The sequence below is a fragment of the Dreissena polymorpha genome, chromosome 9, assembly GCF_020536995.1.
Source record: "Dreissena polymorpha isolate Duluth1 chromosome 9, UMN_Dpol_1.0, whole genome shotgun sequence".
Lineage (NCBI taxonomy): Eukaryota > Metazoa > Mollusca > Bivalvia > Myida > Dreissenidae > Dreissena > Dreissena polymorpha.
Genome location: NC_068363.1, coordinates 72,845,914 through 72,862,229, shown reverse-complemented (window position 1 = coordinate 72,862,229; position 16,316 = coordinate 72,845,914). Strand labels below are relative to the sequence as shown.

General features: G+C 34.3%; 1 protein-coding gene across 1 annotated transcript; it reads right to left on the bottom strand.

The window, feature by feature from the left end:
* Window positions 1–1,034: 1,034 nt before the first annotated feature.
* LOC127846165 (uncharacterized) lies at window positions 1,035–16,316 on the bottom strand. Its single transcript, XM_052377341.1, has 2 exons — window positions 16,142–16,316; window positions 1,035–1,183 (listed from the first exon to the last, which is right to left on the bottom strand). The coding sequence occupies exons 1-2, from the start codon at window positions 16,314–16,316 to the stop codon at window positions 1,035–1,037; spliced, it is 324 nt and encodes a 107-aa protein (XP_052233301.1).

Sequence of the window (16,316 nt, the reverse complement as noted above, 5' to 3'; positions counted from 1 at the left end):
GGTGATATTTTTCTCCGAAATCTCTGTAATTGTATAAAAATACTATTTTTATCTTAGTAGACTGATAACTTGTTGTCAATTATATGTTTGCAGCAGTGTTTTCATCTCGTGTATGTCCAACATACGGTATATCGATCAAACCTTCATACATAATAAAACAATTTTACTACACATTCAAATGTCTATTTATATTGTATATTATAAAATTAACTAACATTTACCTTTATTGAGGCTTTATTTTGTCGTAAACGAGCTTGATACAACTGTTCATAAATGAAAAAAAATGCTTCGTTCGAGTCTATTGGATCAAGGAAAACGAATAACAACTAAATCTTCGGATTCTCATCTAATACTGTTAACACTTATTTTTATAACAAAAACAATTTTGGTTCCAATGAGTTGCGTATTCCAAAATTTATTCCCGTTCCGAACCTCTCCATCTTGCATGTCTTCACTCTTTACAGAGGTGTCAATTTTTAGGATTATTCCTGAATTCAGGATTTAAACCCTCAAGGAAAGCTTTTGATGTTGATATAAATCAAAGGATTGTTTTGGTTATTTTAAGCCTTCTTGGCACAAAATGTCACTCTTAAACACAAATGATTGACATTTGGCATATTGTTTACAAAGGAAACATAATTTAATGAATCATTAAAACTCTTTTGACTCTGGTCCCCAAATTCTAGTATGATTTTCAGGATTTTAGATTTCGGTAAATTGACACCCCTGCTTTATCTACAACAGAGTTAGGATATAAATTACAATGCAAAACAAGATATACACAACTGAAAGCAAACACTCATGTGTTAAAAGATAACTATTGCAAATCAGTAAGACTGGATGTATAATCATTTTCATCGAAGGCATTTATAAAGCTAAGAAATCAATATACAAAATTTAAATAATATGTTATTACATACACATGCAAACACTTATGTCTAAAATAAAAAAAATCCACATTATTCGGATTTTGTTCGCTCTGGACGGCAAGAATGTGACTTTTAAAACATCACACATGTTAAACCAACCTCGCTTTATTTTTTGTAGTGACTCAAACCATCGCCATAGTTGCTGCCTCCACTGTATTTGCTACCACTCTTGCCATTGCTTCCTGATCCACCGAGTCCGCCAAAACCACCGGCTCCACCGAACAAGACGTTGATGATGATTATGAAAACGAACACTTAAAAAGAAGAGGTTTACAACCATTTATTTAAGAATATAATAGTTTATTTCTTGAAGGCTAAATTTAGCTTTTAATCAGCAATATAATATATTATTATTATTGATTTCATTTATCACATCGCAATATGCAAATAAAATGCAATAACTTTATATTACATTATGAATATTGAATGTGCTCAGAACACAATTAATCCCAATGTATTGTGGTCGCATGGTTGCATCATAAGAGAATGAACTCGAAATGAAACTTTATCACAATGTACTTACCAACACTACGTTTACAATTATCGGTGTAAATAATAAAATGTTTGAGACGAGTCCAGTATATTTAAAAAAATGCCATCTTGAGCGCATCTTCTTAACATATAAACATTATAATTATATATATATATATATATATATATATATATATATATATATATATATATATATATATATATATAATGAAAGTATGTTGTGCATATTATCACTGATTTCTGTAGACATTTCATATAAAACGCAGTTTGAAGAACAGGTCTCGCTTCTTTGCGTGTGATCAGCCCATCTAAGCAAATGGTATAAAATATTATTTATTGGAATCTTGATACAATTGGTGTGTTTTACCATTCCAACATTCTACCATTCATAAATCGAGCAAATTAAATGGAAATATTTGACTTTTTTTCAAAACAATTGTTTGTCTGCTACTATGGATAGTACCAGAGGCCTAGAATTGCTCGAAACGTGGTAATAGTGTATTGTACAACAAACACTGATTAACAAAACTGGGTCTTCTCTAATCTGCATCAATACTAACAAAGATCAAAATGGTATAACAGTTACTTTAATTTGTTTAAAACTTCTTTAAACAAATTAGTTATCTTTTTCTAAACAAATTTCAGAAACGTATAACGCTTAAGGCTTCATATTAAGACCCTATAACCACAAACTACTGGTCCTATGATCTCAAAGTCCTGAACAATTTATACAAGGACGTTGAAGAAAAAAGATGTACTTATTTGCCCATTTTATGCTCAAGATCGGTCACAGTTGATGAACATTAAACGTTAACGTCCACCTGAACATATGTTACAACGTATTAAATTCATTATAACAACTGTTTACGAGTAGGGCATTCCTAGTGTCAATTTTGAAATAATTAAAACATTGTGGAAAGTTATGCGTTTGCAGCAGAACAGATGCCATTAACTATTGGTAAACTAAAAAAAAGCTACATTGCTTTGTAGAAATGATTTGTTTTCTTGTCATTCAACAAATAAATTATCCTGTCTTGAGCAAAGCTGATATTTTTGTTGCTGGAAAACCCTTTAGGGGATCCGAAAATGGTTGTACGGGGATATAACAAAAAGACAACACAGTCTGTCGAAAATGCTGTGCACAATGTGTAATTGTTATAAATCTTGTTGTAATGCTAAGTTATTAACCAGTGACTCATTAGTCTTCGGCAATAGTCGATAGGTGTCCTTTGATTTCAGTCATTTTCGGAAGCTGACATAACATTCCGTTAATAATCATCTAAAATGTATTTTCTTTTTTATAAGATTATTAATTCAAATTAATCAAATTGCTTTTCAAGCCATTGATATAATTGTCGAAAAGGGTTATTGGACTGGGATTTCAACCCACAATAAGTAGGCTTCATCATTTTGTTATGATATGTATTAAAGTTATAGCTTTAACAGACATTAATAACGATGACAAAAGTTACAAAACAATCATTTAGTTTCAAAATATCTATAAATAAGTATCGATTTTATACGGATTAGAGTGCCAGGTTAATAATTTTGCATTATACAGAAAACAAGTATCCATTTATAACAAAGATTCCAATTCCATTTTTCGGCGACCGGCTTCTAAGATCTCCTCAAATTTTGCTGTCAAAACTTCTGTTGATTTCAACAATTCTACGGTTACAAAGTTTAAATAAAAATCACGCGCTATCTTGGAAATGACTTAATCGAGAAATTAATTATATGGTGACCTGTCGGTTGCATATTGAATACAACATTATTTGAACGCTTAAATACGAAGACTTACTGGGTTCCTGGAAAAAGTAAATAACCGTTTTTGCGTCAAATAAAGTTGGGTGCAACTTATTGTACATTTTTTTACTCGTCACAAAAGATTGGGTGCGAACCCAACGCATCCCCCCCCCCTGGCTATGAATTATAGCATGCGAATGCATTCTTCAATGAACTCTTCACTTAAAGAAACAACAAACCGTGATGAAGGCATATACTTTTATCATTTTACCGCATTGATATCTGCCTGATATAACGTTGCCTGATTTTTTTTTATATCATGGTCAACAGGAAGTTCTTATATCAGTCATTTTTTGGAGTTACGTGGAATTTGCAATAAAGTCAACAATTTTTATCAACATGAATCAGTTTCAACAAAACAAACAATTTGATACCAAGAACGTACATATTAAATTATAGTTTAAAGTCAAAATTCGCGAAAACGTTTATTTTTTTTTTAAATCACAACAGCCCGCACTGCAGAAGTTAAATGACGTCATCAATCGGGCAATAAATCTTAAATATCGATAAAGTCATTGCACTCGCAAGCGTTGCACAGAAAGTCAAGACAAATGATAACTGTATGCTAATCCTCAACTATTTAAACAAACGATTTCACACGCTTATGTCATTAATATTGACCCCATCATCAACATGTCAATTCCGAGATCAATTCCAATACACATCTCCAAAATGGCGTCTCCAAACTATTCGGTGAAATGTGTTGTTCGATTAAATTTGTCGCTGCAGTCCATTCCTGATCTCCAATTCAAGATGTTTATAATTAAAGCGGTTGTACTCTTTCCATTCGTAGTGCAAACAACTTTTTTTCTCTCTATACGATGTTTAAAATAAGCCATTATTCGTCACAGGCAGCAGTATCATAAATTTGCCCCCCCCCCCCGGCGGGACCCTACCCCCCCCCCCCCCCCCCCCGAGCTTACCCCAGGGGTTCCAGATTGTTAAATGTACACCTATTGTGTATGGTTTTACTTTTCAACAACGAATATTGACAAAAATACACAGTATGAAAAAAATAACCCTCGTATATGTATTATATATAATGTATGTATAATACATATACGAGGGTTATTTTTTCATACTGTGTATTTTTGTCAATATTCGTTGTTGAAAAGTCAAACCATACACAATAGGTGTACGGCAAGCCTCGCCGTTATATTATTCTAAGCCTCGCCTGATATATTGCAAAACGATGGGACAGTAACCTGTTATTCTCTACAGTATATATCAGTACTATGAGGACATACGCAAATCAAATATTTAATTGATTGTAGCATATTCCAGCCCATCGTGTTAATACAATATCAGTCAGAAACACCTTAAATTAATTAATAACTAATTTTTTAATAGTCAGATAGAAGGTAAATTACAGCATTTTGCTTGATATCATTCACAGAATAATACTTTATTACATAACTAATTAATATCTGCTTGCATTGAAAAATGTGTATTCGTTCGTTTGTGTTTGTGTGGCAGAGGCTGTATGCGTGCGTGAATGTGTGTGTGAGTGTGTGGCATGGCAGAGGCTGTATGCGTGTGTGAATGTGTGTGTGCGACATTTTGACACGGCGTTTGTGTTTATATATATATATATATATATATATATATATATATATATATATATATATATATATATATATATATATATATATATATATATATATATATATAAACATCGCCATTAACTAATCCCATTACATAACTGTGTACAAGATAGATTGCCAAAAAGGGTAGGTACATTTATTATATACCTGTTTAATGCTTTAAACAAAATACAGGTTGTATCAGTCGTTGAAATAAAAAATCCCGTATTGCGTTACTCGCTGTTTCCAAATCCGTATTACCGTACTAGCCGGACTACTTCGACCCATTTAATGACGTCACATTACGCGCACCAAAAATAGAAAAAAAAGAAATATTGTATATTACGAAATATATTACGTAGTACATCGTGTGACGTGATTTCTACGACGAAACACAATAGTTTTATCTAAACTCTATGGAATTTAAGGACCTGTCGGACGTGGTGTTTTTTAACAGTAAACTGTTTGTTAAAAACATCGAACAAATTCAAAACGTATTTTGGAGTTTGTGTTTATCATGCATAGCTAAATGTATATTTCGATAGGAATACAATAAAATAGTGTGGTTTAAACTAAGTTTCGATAAAGACATGGAAGAAGTGGAAGTGCATATTGTTTCAACGTTTTTGTTATAAACATCGGATTTAAGTTGTCAACTTAATTGTTATAAACATTGGATTAACGATGGCCTTAACGTACCTGTGTTTTTACGCTTAGACGTTAATTTACATAAACTGTATTCCTGCGCGTCTTAAATTACCTATGGCGTACCGTTTTAGTCATTGTTTTGTCATTTTTAGATGGTCGCTTTAGCGACCGTCTAATGTGCTTGATGTAAAATTCAGGTCGATACGGCCTGGGTATGATTAGCCCAATTCCCGCTTACACTACGCGCGAAGAAAGAGTTGTATAATTTATGCAAGAGGTATGAGTTCTCCAATTATGTTTATTCACAAATGGAAACATTATATTAATATCGTGTTAAATGCAATAGTTTCGAATGGTGTTTTATAGAAAAGAATTAAAAAAACAATGATCGTATTGCACGTGTCGCGGAGGAGATTGTTTATGAATGATTAAAATAGTCCATTTTCTGCTGCGTCTGCGTGACGTAGTATTTTCGCTCATCTCATTCATAAATCTGAGGCTGGCGATAAACAAAGGGGAGTCCGGGTGAGAATTACGCACTAGTATAAGGTTACGCTTGTTTATATTCACAGGTCTCAATTAATAACACGTTGACCACGAGTTCAACAATTATTACAGGGATACGATAGACAACATAAAAATGATTCATTATCGCTGAAACTGTTAAAAAACATTTAAATATAACAAGAATATTCTCTAAAAAATGTAGTCTTGCTGTTTTGAAATAAGGTTTGGAATTTTGGTTTCTAAATAACTTAATTAAAAACAAAAATTTAATTATAGTGTTTTTTACTTTTAGTCGCATATTTACCGCATTATAATGTGTGTTATAATAGGCAAACCATACATTAGTAAAATTCAATCTGCCTTCGCACATAGAAGGAATGGGTCAATTAGGTGCTGCGTTTCCTTTGTTTACTTCAGTTAGAGGTCAATTCTTTACGTAAAAGCAATCACAAGGCCCCGGCTTTAGAGGAATTGCGGAGCGTTCTTACATAATTAAAGTCGTAGTCGCATGGTATTTGCGTTTAGCGTCCTATTTGGTCACGTGGTTCTTTTTCGCGGGTGTTTTGGCATTCATGATATGAGGCTATTAATAGATGCGCCTGTCGATAAACAAAGGAAAGTTTACGGGCGATAACAACGCAATAGGTTACGCTCTCACATACAACTCAATGACGTAGTACAGGTCGTAAATTGAGAGATTTGGGAAAAAGTTGACGCTTATTTATATTCTCAATTTATAAAACGTTGAACATAAGTTCAACAATAACTTCAGCGATACGATAGACTAAAAAAAATCATAATCGCTTAACCCGAATATAACAAATAATTTATAATAATAATACGAATGACCTGTTTCATAACCTCGTTGAAGCTACTACATCGGGTATTTCTGGAAAGCGTTCTTGGTTCTCAACACATAGCGGCGATCTTTTGTATTTACGGGTGCTAGCAACGCAATAGTAGAAGCTTAGTAGAAGGTTTAGCTTGTTTATATTCACAGTTCTCAATACATTGACAGTTGGATATGAGTTCATCAATTACTCAGGCATACTATAGGCAACCTCGAAAATGCTTTATAATCGCTAAAACCGAAAACAACTAAATATATTATATTAAATATATTTATAACAATTTTAAAAATGTAGTCGGCGTATACGCCGACTTTGAAATAAAGTTAGCAATTTACTTTTCTAAATAATTGAATACAATTAAACAAAAGTTAAACTATTGTGTTGTGTTTTTCACTTGTAAGATGCATATTCACCGCATGAAATGTGTGTTAGCATTGTCAAACCACACATTAGTGTGAGTAAATAAAAAATATACTACGGGAGAGCACTTCATATGTGTCCTCATATGCCTTGTTGTGAGTATCTTTCTTCATTATCGAAATATATCGTATGTTTATATTTGATTTAAACGCAGTTTTCTTTCGTCACATTTAAATCACACGCCAATAGCGCCGTCATGCGAAAATGGGTCTTATGCGTTTCGGCAAGCGTTTGTTAAACCCAACATGTGCTCTTGCGCAGTCAGGCCATAGGCGACGCTGTTCGCTTTAAAATCACTCAATATGTTATGTTTCTCCTTACCAGAAGGAGGGATAGCTGAGTGGGCTATTTATATGATGGGCGCATATGGAATAAGACCCATTTTCGCATGACGAGGGTCATTACAAATCTCATTGCGAATTGAAAATCCCACATTTAAAAACAATGCTTTTTGATACAAAATTGAATTCAAAATAGCAAACTTGTTAATAATGGCAGCCTATCGACGCATTAAGGAATGATTTCCAGACGTGCTGACCAAGTACGGCAAACATTGTGGTATGATAATTAAACGATTTTCTCTTATCGTGACACTATACTATTTCGCTAATGATTGTTTTCTCATCTTGGAGGCGAAATTGAAATTCTGCGAGATGGATTGTAACGCGTAATTGTTACAAGGCCACAATTTGTGTCGTTTGAGCATACAGAGAGTAGTCCGGAATTCCTTACACTGAACAGTGCTACATCCTTTGAAATGAGCACATACGCAGTGATGTAGCAAAAATTCAGAGGTTGTATCTCGAATCAGCTTATTAAATATTCGAAAATATTCATGCGTGTCTGTTGGCGTTATGTTAAAGTCACTAAGATGAAAACTGAAACAGCTTCGCCTAAAAGCGCATTAGTGCTCTATGCCTATGTTTATGTTAGCGTTATTGACACCGTGTGAACTGCTCGGGTAACAAGTAAAGCATAAACAGCAATGTTTATATACTTTTATTCCTCCATATACAAGATACGAAGATTATTGTATATTTTGAATTTGTATATGGTGTCAAAAATCAAAAGTTTTGTACACGGAACTTTCATTATGAATTTATATTCTTGGTGAGATAGTCATTTGATATTAGAACAAATATTCCTATAATATGATGGTGACTGCAAATTTTCTTTATATTAAGTTCTCATTACCATTTTCATCATACTTTCTTTGCTTTCAAAACTTCCAAAAAAGCATGCTGTTTTTATTTTGTCTTAGTTATTTCTATGAAATAATAAGGATGATAAAAAGTGCACACAAAACTCGACCCGTGCGCTATGACACACACTTTTTAAAGTTGAATGGCGTGTGTTCATTTCAAACTTGCGATTGATTTTGAAAAATGAATTGCGTGTTAAATTATGCAATAGCGAACATCTTCAGTGCCTTCAGCGCTTTGATTGTTAAAGTAAACAATACAATTATTAACTGTTTTCGTTAGTTGTTGTATATAATAAAAGGTATATTACGCTAGTCAATTGTTCCAAGAGTTTGTATCACGCTCGTGGCTTGTGCTATTTCGCATCACACTCGAGGCCTCTCGTGTGATACGTCATCACACAAGCCACTCGAGTGATACAAACTCTTGGAACAATTGACTAGCGTAATATTCCGTATGTATTACTTTCACTAATCTTATTTACGTAAGACCACTTTTTTGGTAGTCTTTTTGCACACACAAACATTCAGAAAGCCCTAATTGCTTACCGGTATATGCTGTCAAAATGTCTATGTATATTGCAAGATTGAAGTTTTTCGGCATAGCTGTATACGCCAGCTTTTCACCTTACCTGACCTTTGTAACTGTCCAATAAAATTCAAATAAAATTTCCCGCGACTAGGTCAGAATGAATACACTTCATTTATCCCATAGGCTGATTTGAGCATACGACCAGAACATTGGAAACATGTCCGCGTCTTTGTAACACTGTTTTACTGCATGTTCAACATGAAACAATGTTATCTCTTATAAAAAGGCTCACCGGTAATAGATAGAACAATTTTACACTCAATCTCGACATTAATACAGTTTGTGCGTGCATCTTTTATTTTCAGAGGATGCCAGCGCGAAAACGTTTGTACTTAAAGGCTATGTTCTAATATTTAGTACTAACTTCCATATTCCTGTCAACATGTTAACATGTAAAAGTATAAAGAGCAGTGGAAGCGAGGCCTCACTTTAATGCATTGCATTTCAAGCCGCGAGGTATCAGGGTCAGTTCGCGGCCAGTGTGCGTGAATGTCAGAGTTTATATACCAGGTCATCGCTGCGTCTTCACGAGTTTCTTATGTGCTGACCGGAGTTCACGGCCAGTAAAATAATCCTTATATAATAAAGACGCTATAGCGTGAACTAGGTGAACTGGAATTTCCTTTAGACCAGATAGATGTTAAATGAAGATATCCAGCGATATAATTATGATATGTCAATAATAGATTCTTAATGTGTTTTCAACAATACCACGATAAATATTATTTTTAATTAATTAAACAATAATTATTCTACTATATTGACTAATGTATTAAGCATGAGCGCGATGATTCTCGATACTGTTAATAATCGAATCAAATAGCAATGCCCGATAAACCACTAAAACAGGTTTATTCGAAGAACGCGCGTATACATATTTAAAATATGTACGGATACTTCGCGTGTGGCCGGTTGACTCATATGTTTTAATTTCACTTCCATTCTCCTTTTGGTTTTCTGTTTTGTATCTATAGGTTTATGACCAGCAATATGTAATAATGTAAACTAAGCCGCGAAAACTCCGCGTAACATCCCGTACTGCGTGTGATGCAGCTAAGAACTGCACAGAAAAAGACATTCGATATCCTTGATCTCATTCATTGAACTCTTTACCTTTCATAAACTCCAACTACAATCAACGCCGTATATCTTTTTAGCTCACCTGATTGCTCAGGTTAGCTTTTGTGACCGGTCTTTGTCCGTCGTCCGTCCGTCGTCCGTCCGTCCGTTAACATGTATTTGTAAACACTCTAGAGGGCACATTTCTTTTCCGATGTTCATGAAACTTGGTCAGAAGCTTTGTCCCAATGATATCTCGGTCGAGTTTGAAACTGGGTCATGTAAGGTCAAAAACTAGGTTACTAGGTCAAAAAAAAGAAAAACCTTGTAAACACTGTAGAAGTCACATTTGATGCCCAATCTTCATGAAACTTTGTCAAAATGTTTGTCTTAATGATATGCTGGTGGAGTTCAAAAGTGGTTCTGGTCCGTTGAAAAACATGACCGCCAGTGGGCGGGGCAGTTTTCCTTATTTGGCTATAGTGATACATTGTAAACACTCTAGAGGCCACATTTTTTTTGTCCGATCTTCATGAAAATTGGTCAAAACATGAGTTTTATTTATATCTCGGACGAGTTCGAAAATGGTCCAAATCGGTGAAAAAAACATGGCCGCCAGTGGGCGGGGCATTTTGTCTCTATATGTATATAGTGAAAACATGTGAACACTCTGGAAGACACATTTTTGTCCCAATTGTCATGAAATTTGGTCAGAACATTTGTTTCTTTGATACAAGAGTTGCGTTCAAAAATGGTTCCGGTCAGTTGAATAACATGGCTGCCGGGGGGTGGGGGGCCATTTTCTTATATTTAAATAGTAAAAAAAGCTTGTGAACACTATAGAAGTCACATTTTTTGCCCAATCATCATGAAACTTGGTGAAAATATTGGTTTTATATATATCTCAGATGAGTTCGCAAATGGTCCCGATTGGTAAAAAAAACATGGCCACCAGGGGAGGGGGCAGTTTTCCTTATGTGACAAGAGAGAAACATTGTGATCGAACACTATAGAAGTCACATTTTTTGCCTAATCATCGTGAAACTTAGTCAATACATTGGTTTTATTGATTTCTCGGACAAGTTGGAAAATAGCTCAGATCGGTGAAACACACTTTTTAGCTCACCTGATTGCTCAGGTGAGGTTTTAGGATTGGTCGTTGTCAACCGTCCGTCCGTTCACATTTGGTTTGTAAACAATCTGACATTCACACTTCTCAAGCATTCTTTATGAAAGTTGCTGAAAGATCTCAGTCAAGTTGAAAAATGAGCAAAATCACATTATTAATGCCATAATTATTGCCCTTAGATTGTCCAAATTTTCATTATATTATACAAAATCCTTGTGAAAACTCTTAGAAGTCACAATTTTGTTAAAGATTGTATGAATCTTGGTTAAAATATTTATTTTTGGAAGCAAAGTTTGATGTTTGGTAAGGGGGGGGGGGTGTTCATGAAAGAAAATATTAAGCGGTATGTTAGAGAAAACATAATTATCTTTTTTTATTAAAGCCTGTTATTTAGATAAAGCTTACTCCCTGAGCATTCCGGTATTTTTTGGCATAGCTGTATCAAGCCAGCTTTTCACCTTACCTGACCTTTGTAAGTGTCCAATAAAATTCAAATAAAATTTCCCACGGCTAGGTCAGAATGAATACACTTCATTTATTCCATAGGCTGATTTGAGTATACCACTGACACATTGAAAACATATCCGCGTCTTTGTAACACTGTTTTACTGCATGAAACAATTTTATCTTTAATGAAAAGGCTTAATAGATAGAACAGTTTTACACTCAATTCTCGACATCAATACAGTTTGTGCATGCTCATTTTATTTTCTGAGGATTGTCAGGACAAAAGCGTTCATACTTAAAGGCTATGTTCTCATATGTCTGTCAACATGTAAACATGTAAAAGTATAAAGAGCAGTGGAAGCGAGGCCTCACTTAATGGATTGCGTTTCAACCCGCGAGGTATCGAGTTTATATACAGGTCATCACCGGAGTTCGCGGCCAGTAAAATAATCGTTGTATAATAAAGAAGCTTTCCGTGAACTAGGTGACCTGGAATTTTCTTTAGACCAGAAATATGTTAAATGAAGATATTCAACAATATATTTATGGTATGTCAATAATAGATTCTTAACGTGGTTTCAACAATACAATGATAAATATTATTTTTGATTAATTTAACAATAATTATTCCACCATATTGACTAATGTATTCATCATGCGTGCGATGATTCTCGATACTGTTAATAATCGAATCAAATAGCAATGCCCGACAAACCACTAAAACATGTTTGTTCGAAGAACGCGCCTATAAATACTTCGCGTGTGGCCGGTTGACTCGTATGTTTTAATTTCACTTCCATTCTTCTTTTGGTTTTCTGTTTTGTATCTATAGATTTATGACCAGCAATATGTAATAATGTTAAATAAGCCGCGAAAACTCCGCGTAACATCCCGCACTGCGTGTGATGCAGCTAAGAACTGCACAGAAAAAGACATTCGCTATCCTTGATCTCATTCATTGGACTATCAACGCGGTATATCTGTTTTAAAGATATTTCTTGTTACTATTTCAAAACTTAAAATTAGTATGCATGCTTTGTTTTGTTGAGAATTTAAGTGATATGAGTTTGGATCTTTCTGCTAAACAAAACAATAATTTTAAGTATGAAGTGATATTTTTTATTGATATTAAAAAAAAATAATTTCGGATACATTTAAATACACAGACTATTCAAACCTCTCAGATACATGTTAATTTTTGTAGACTAGTAATGAAGTTGATGAATCAAAATTAACTCTCCACTCTGATATACACTGATCTCTGAGTCTTTTATTTAACAAAGGAATAAAGGTATCAATAAAACTGACTCAAGATATAGCCATGCATGATACATCTGTAAATCCTGCTTGATTTACAATGTGGCAAACTTGTGAGGACCAATTAATAATGTTATTTTGTTTATCAATTCTTAATCCTTGTATATGAATGATAGTATTAAGGACACAATTTCCTTATTTATTTTGATGCGGTTTAATAAAAGATTCAATAATTGTAAGGTTTCTACCAATGTGTAAAGAAACACAAACACCATGAACAAAACATTTATTGGGACTTTTATTTCTTTCGTGATGCAAAAACGGAGTTTATCGCTCTTGCAGCTTTTGCCATATAGTGTACTCTTGTCAATATTTAATGCCCCCCCCCCCCCCCCCCGGTTTCTACCAATGAACAAAACATTTATTGGGACTTTTATTTCTTTCGTGATGCAAAAACGGAGTTTATCGCTCTTGCAGCTTTTGCCATATAGTGTACTCTTGTCAATATTTAATGCCCCCCCCCCCTATTGACATAACAATACCAAATGTGTTTAAATTGCTTACTATTTAATGTCCTTTTTTACTGTATGACCGTTTTAAAAGCAAAGAAGAAATTAAAATGCATCTTGTTTACTATATGATCAACTGTATAACATTTTCTAACGTGTTATAAGTTTCTCGTGTATATTTTATAAATGAAATACATATTAAAAGGAAAATAAGGCGTCGTCAACGATAATATTGAATGTGTAAACCTATTGATGTATACGTTAAATTATAGACCGTTGAATGTTAAATATAGCATTTGATTGGCTAGCGAGATCGTCGTGGGTTGGACTTAATTTTCCAGTCACACGTCAATCAGTTGGATGTGAAGTCTTTGATCAACGTGTGCAGTCTGTTCAGGTTTTATGATGTTTGCTGCTCATCAGCATCTAAGGGTTGAAAACAGCGCCTTTAACATTTTAATCTAGGAAGAAAGGTCTTTAATTAAATTTAACTTTCTAAGGGACTACAAATGCGTAAATATCTAAGTGGTAAAGAGTTAATACAGTCTTTTAATTTGACAAGCTCAGATGGTAGAGCTTTGGACTATAAACGGTAAGGCTCGATTCCATTTCCGATCACATAATACGGGAGTGTTGGTCATACAATCATTGTTACGGTCATTCTCCTTCTTCATCTGTATTGAAGTAGGGCAGTAGCCAGTTTCTCGAAAAAGTATTAACACTATGTACTGGTAAAATAGCTTGACCAGGAAGAATGCAAGTAGGTTAACTGACCTTCCGTCATACAACTTAAATACTGAGAGTATGGCGTGTTCTCGGATATACAATATACGCCATCAAAGAAATGTTCTCCAGCAGTATGCTATTTGACTGGTTTTATTTCACAAGAATTAAATAAATCGAGACTCGGGGACTTAAAGCCATACCAAGGGTGCTCCGATTATTCACGTAATTGTGGAAAATAAAAATGTTTTTAAATTAATCTTTACTTGGATAAAAACAATATTTTAGGAAAACATCGGTATTTATGATTAAAATGATATTTTCTGGTCTGGAAATTATGAAGTGATTTTTAGTTTGTCATTTGTTGAAAAAAATGATAGACTTCTAATTTAAACAGTGAACATAATGCTTCATGCATTCCCTCAAAATTACTTGACACACATAAGTCAATACCTCAAAACATAATACAACAATTTTAGTTGACATTCAAATGTCTATTTCTATTGTTTATGGTAACCACCCTTATGGAGGCTTTAATCTGTCATTAACAAGTATTGACTGCCGTCAATCAGATCAAAATTAATTTCCATGCTCGAGACAATTGGACCAACACATGAATAACAATTCAATCTACGGATGCATATTTAATATTATTGTAATAAAATATCATTTACAAAATAACAAATACAGTGTTGTTTTAAATGAGTTGCGTTGTCCAAAATCATACGCGTTCCAATTCTCTCCGTCCCGCTTTCCTTTGAGTTCATCTTCAAAATAGTTAAGATATATTAGGAAATGAAAACAAGTTATACTAATGCAAAAGTACACAATCATTGCTTGAAGGATGACGATTGCATTTGTGTTAAACTACAATATTTATCAATTTCATTTAAGGTTTTAAAAATTAAAAAAAAATCAGCATAGTCAACGGATTTTGTTATTTACATTATTCTGATTCCGAATTTTATGGATGGAAAATACTTGAGTAAAGATGTATTGAAAAAAACATCAAATGTATCTTTAAACATACCACTTTCACTTTATCTTTTATATGAGTTGTGTCCCCCACCACCACCACCACCACCGTAGCTGCTACCACCACCACCACCACCGTAGCTGCTGCCACCATTGCCCTTGCTCTTGCCGCCCCCGCCGCCCCCGCCGCCCCCGCCGAGTCCGCCAAACCCACCGGATCCACCGAACAAGACATTTATGATGATGATGAAAACAAACACTGAAACGGGAAAGGGTCGGAGACTCAATTTTATCATATATTAATTAATTTCGAGACGGCTTAAATTTAATTTACGAGTATAACAAACTTGATTGAATATTCAAGCTTTCAATACGCACTATATTAATTATTCGTTTATCATATAAAAACATGCAAATACAATTTAATTATTTTTATAATATATTATAAACATCGATGGTGTTCAGTAAACCATTTATTGCTGCAATCGCATCCATGGTGATTCTGTCGTCAAACACTAATATATGCATGTTCGCATCATTAGACACTGACGTGCGAACAAAATAAGACACATTGCTCAAACCCAATGCTTGTCAGAATAATGAACATGGGTCAAACTGGTACAACCAAAAATATGTTGACGATTCGCTGAGTGAAAAAAATAACAAAAATACATATTGAGCGTATTAACGAGATGGGTATCATCGTCCAACACATTGGAACATTAATAAAAAAAGATTGCATTTTGAAACACAGGGCCCGTGATGCTTTAATGCCTTTTTAGTCCCTCTTTACAAATAATCTAATAAATGATGTAGGAATTTAAGTAGAAATTGCATTTAAAAAGTCTCATAACACATGCGTACACGAAGGGTTCTGAAATACGCTTAACTGCTCAAGGCATCCAAATTATTTTCAGGTATCAACTGACAAAGGTGTATTTTAAAATCGGACAAACCATATAAAATAAACATATACATGTGTATAATAATCACATGTTCACTCCTGTACTTACGGAAGATGAGAATTCCAAATATTCCACCCATTCCTCCCCCGCCGCCGCCGGCACCGCCTATAGCACCGCCCCCGTACCCGTATCCCATGGCGCCTGGGTAGCCAATGGAGCCCATCCCAGCGCCTCCCCCGTAAATGCTAGACATATCGTAGTAGGCGTCAATGGCGGTTGCCAT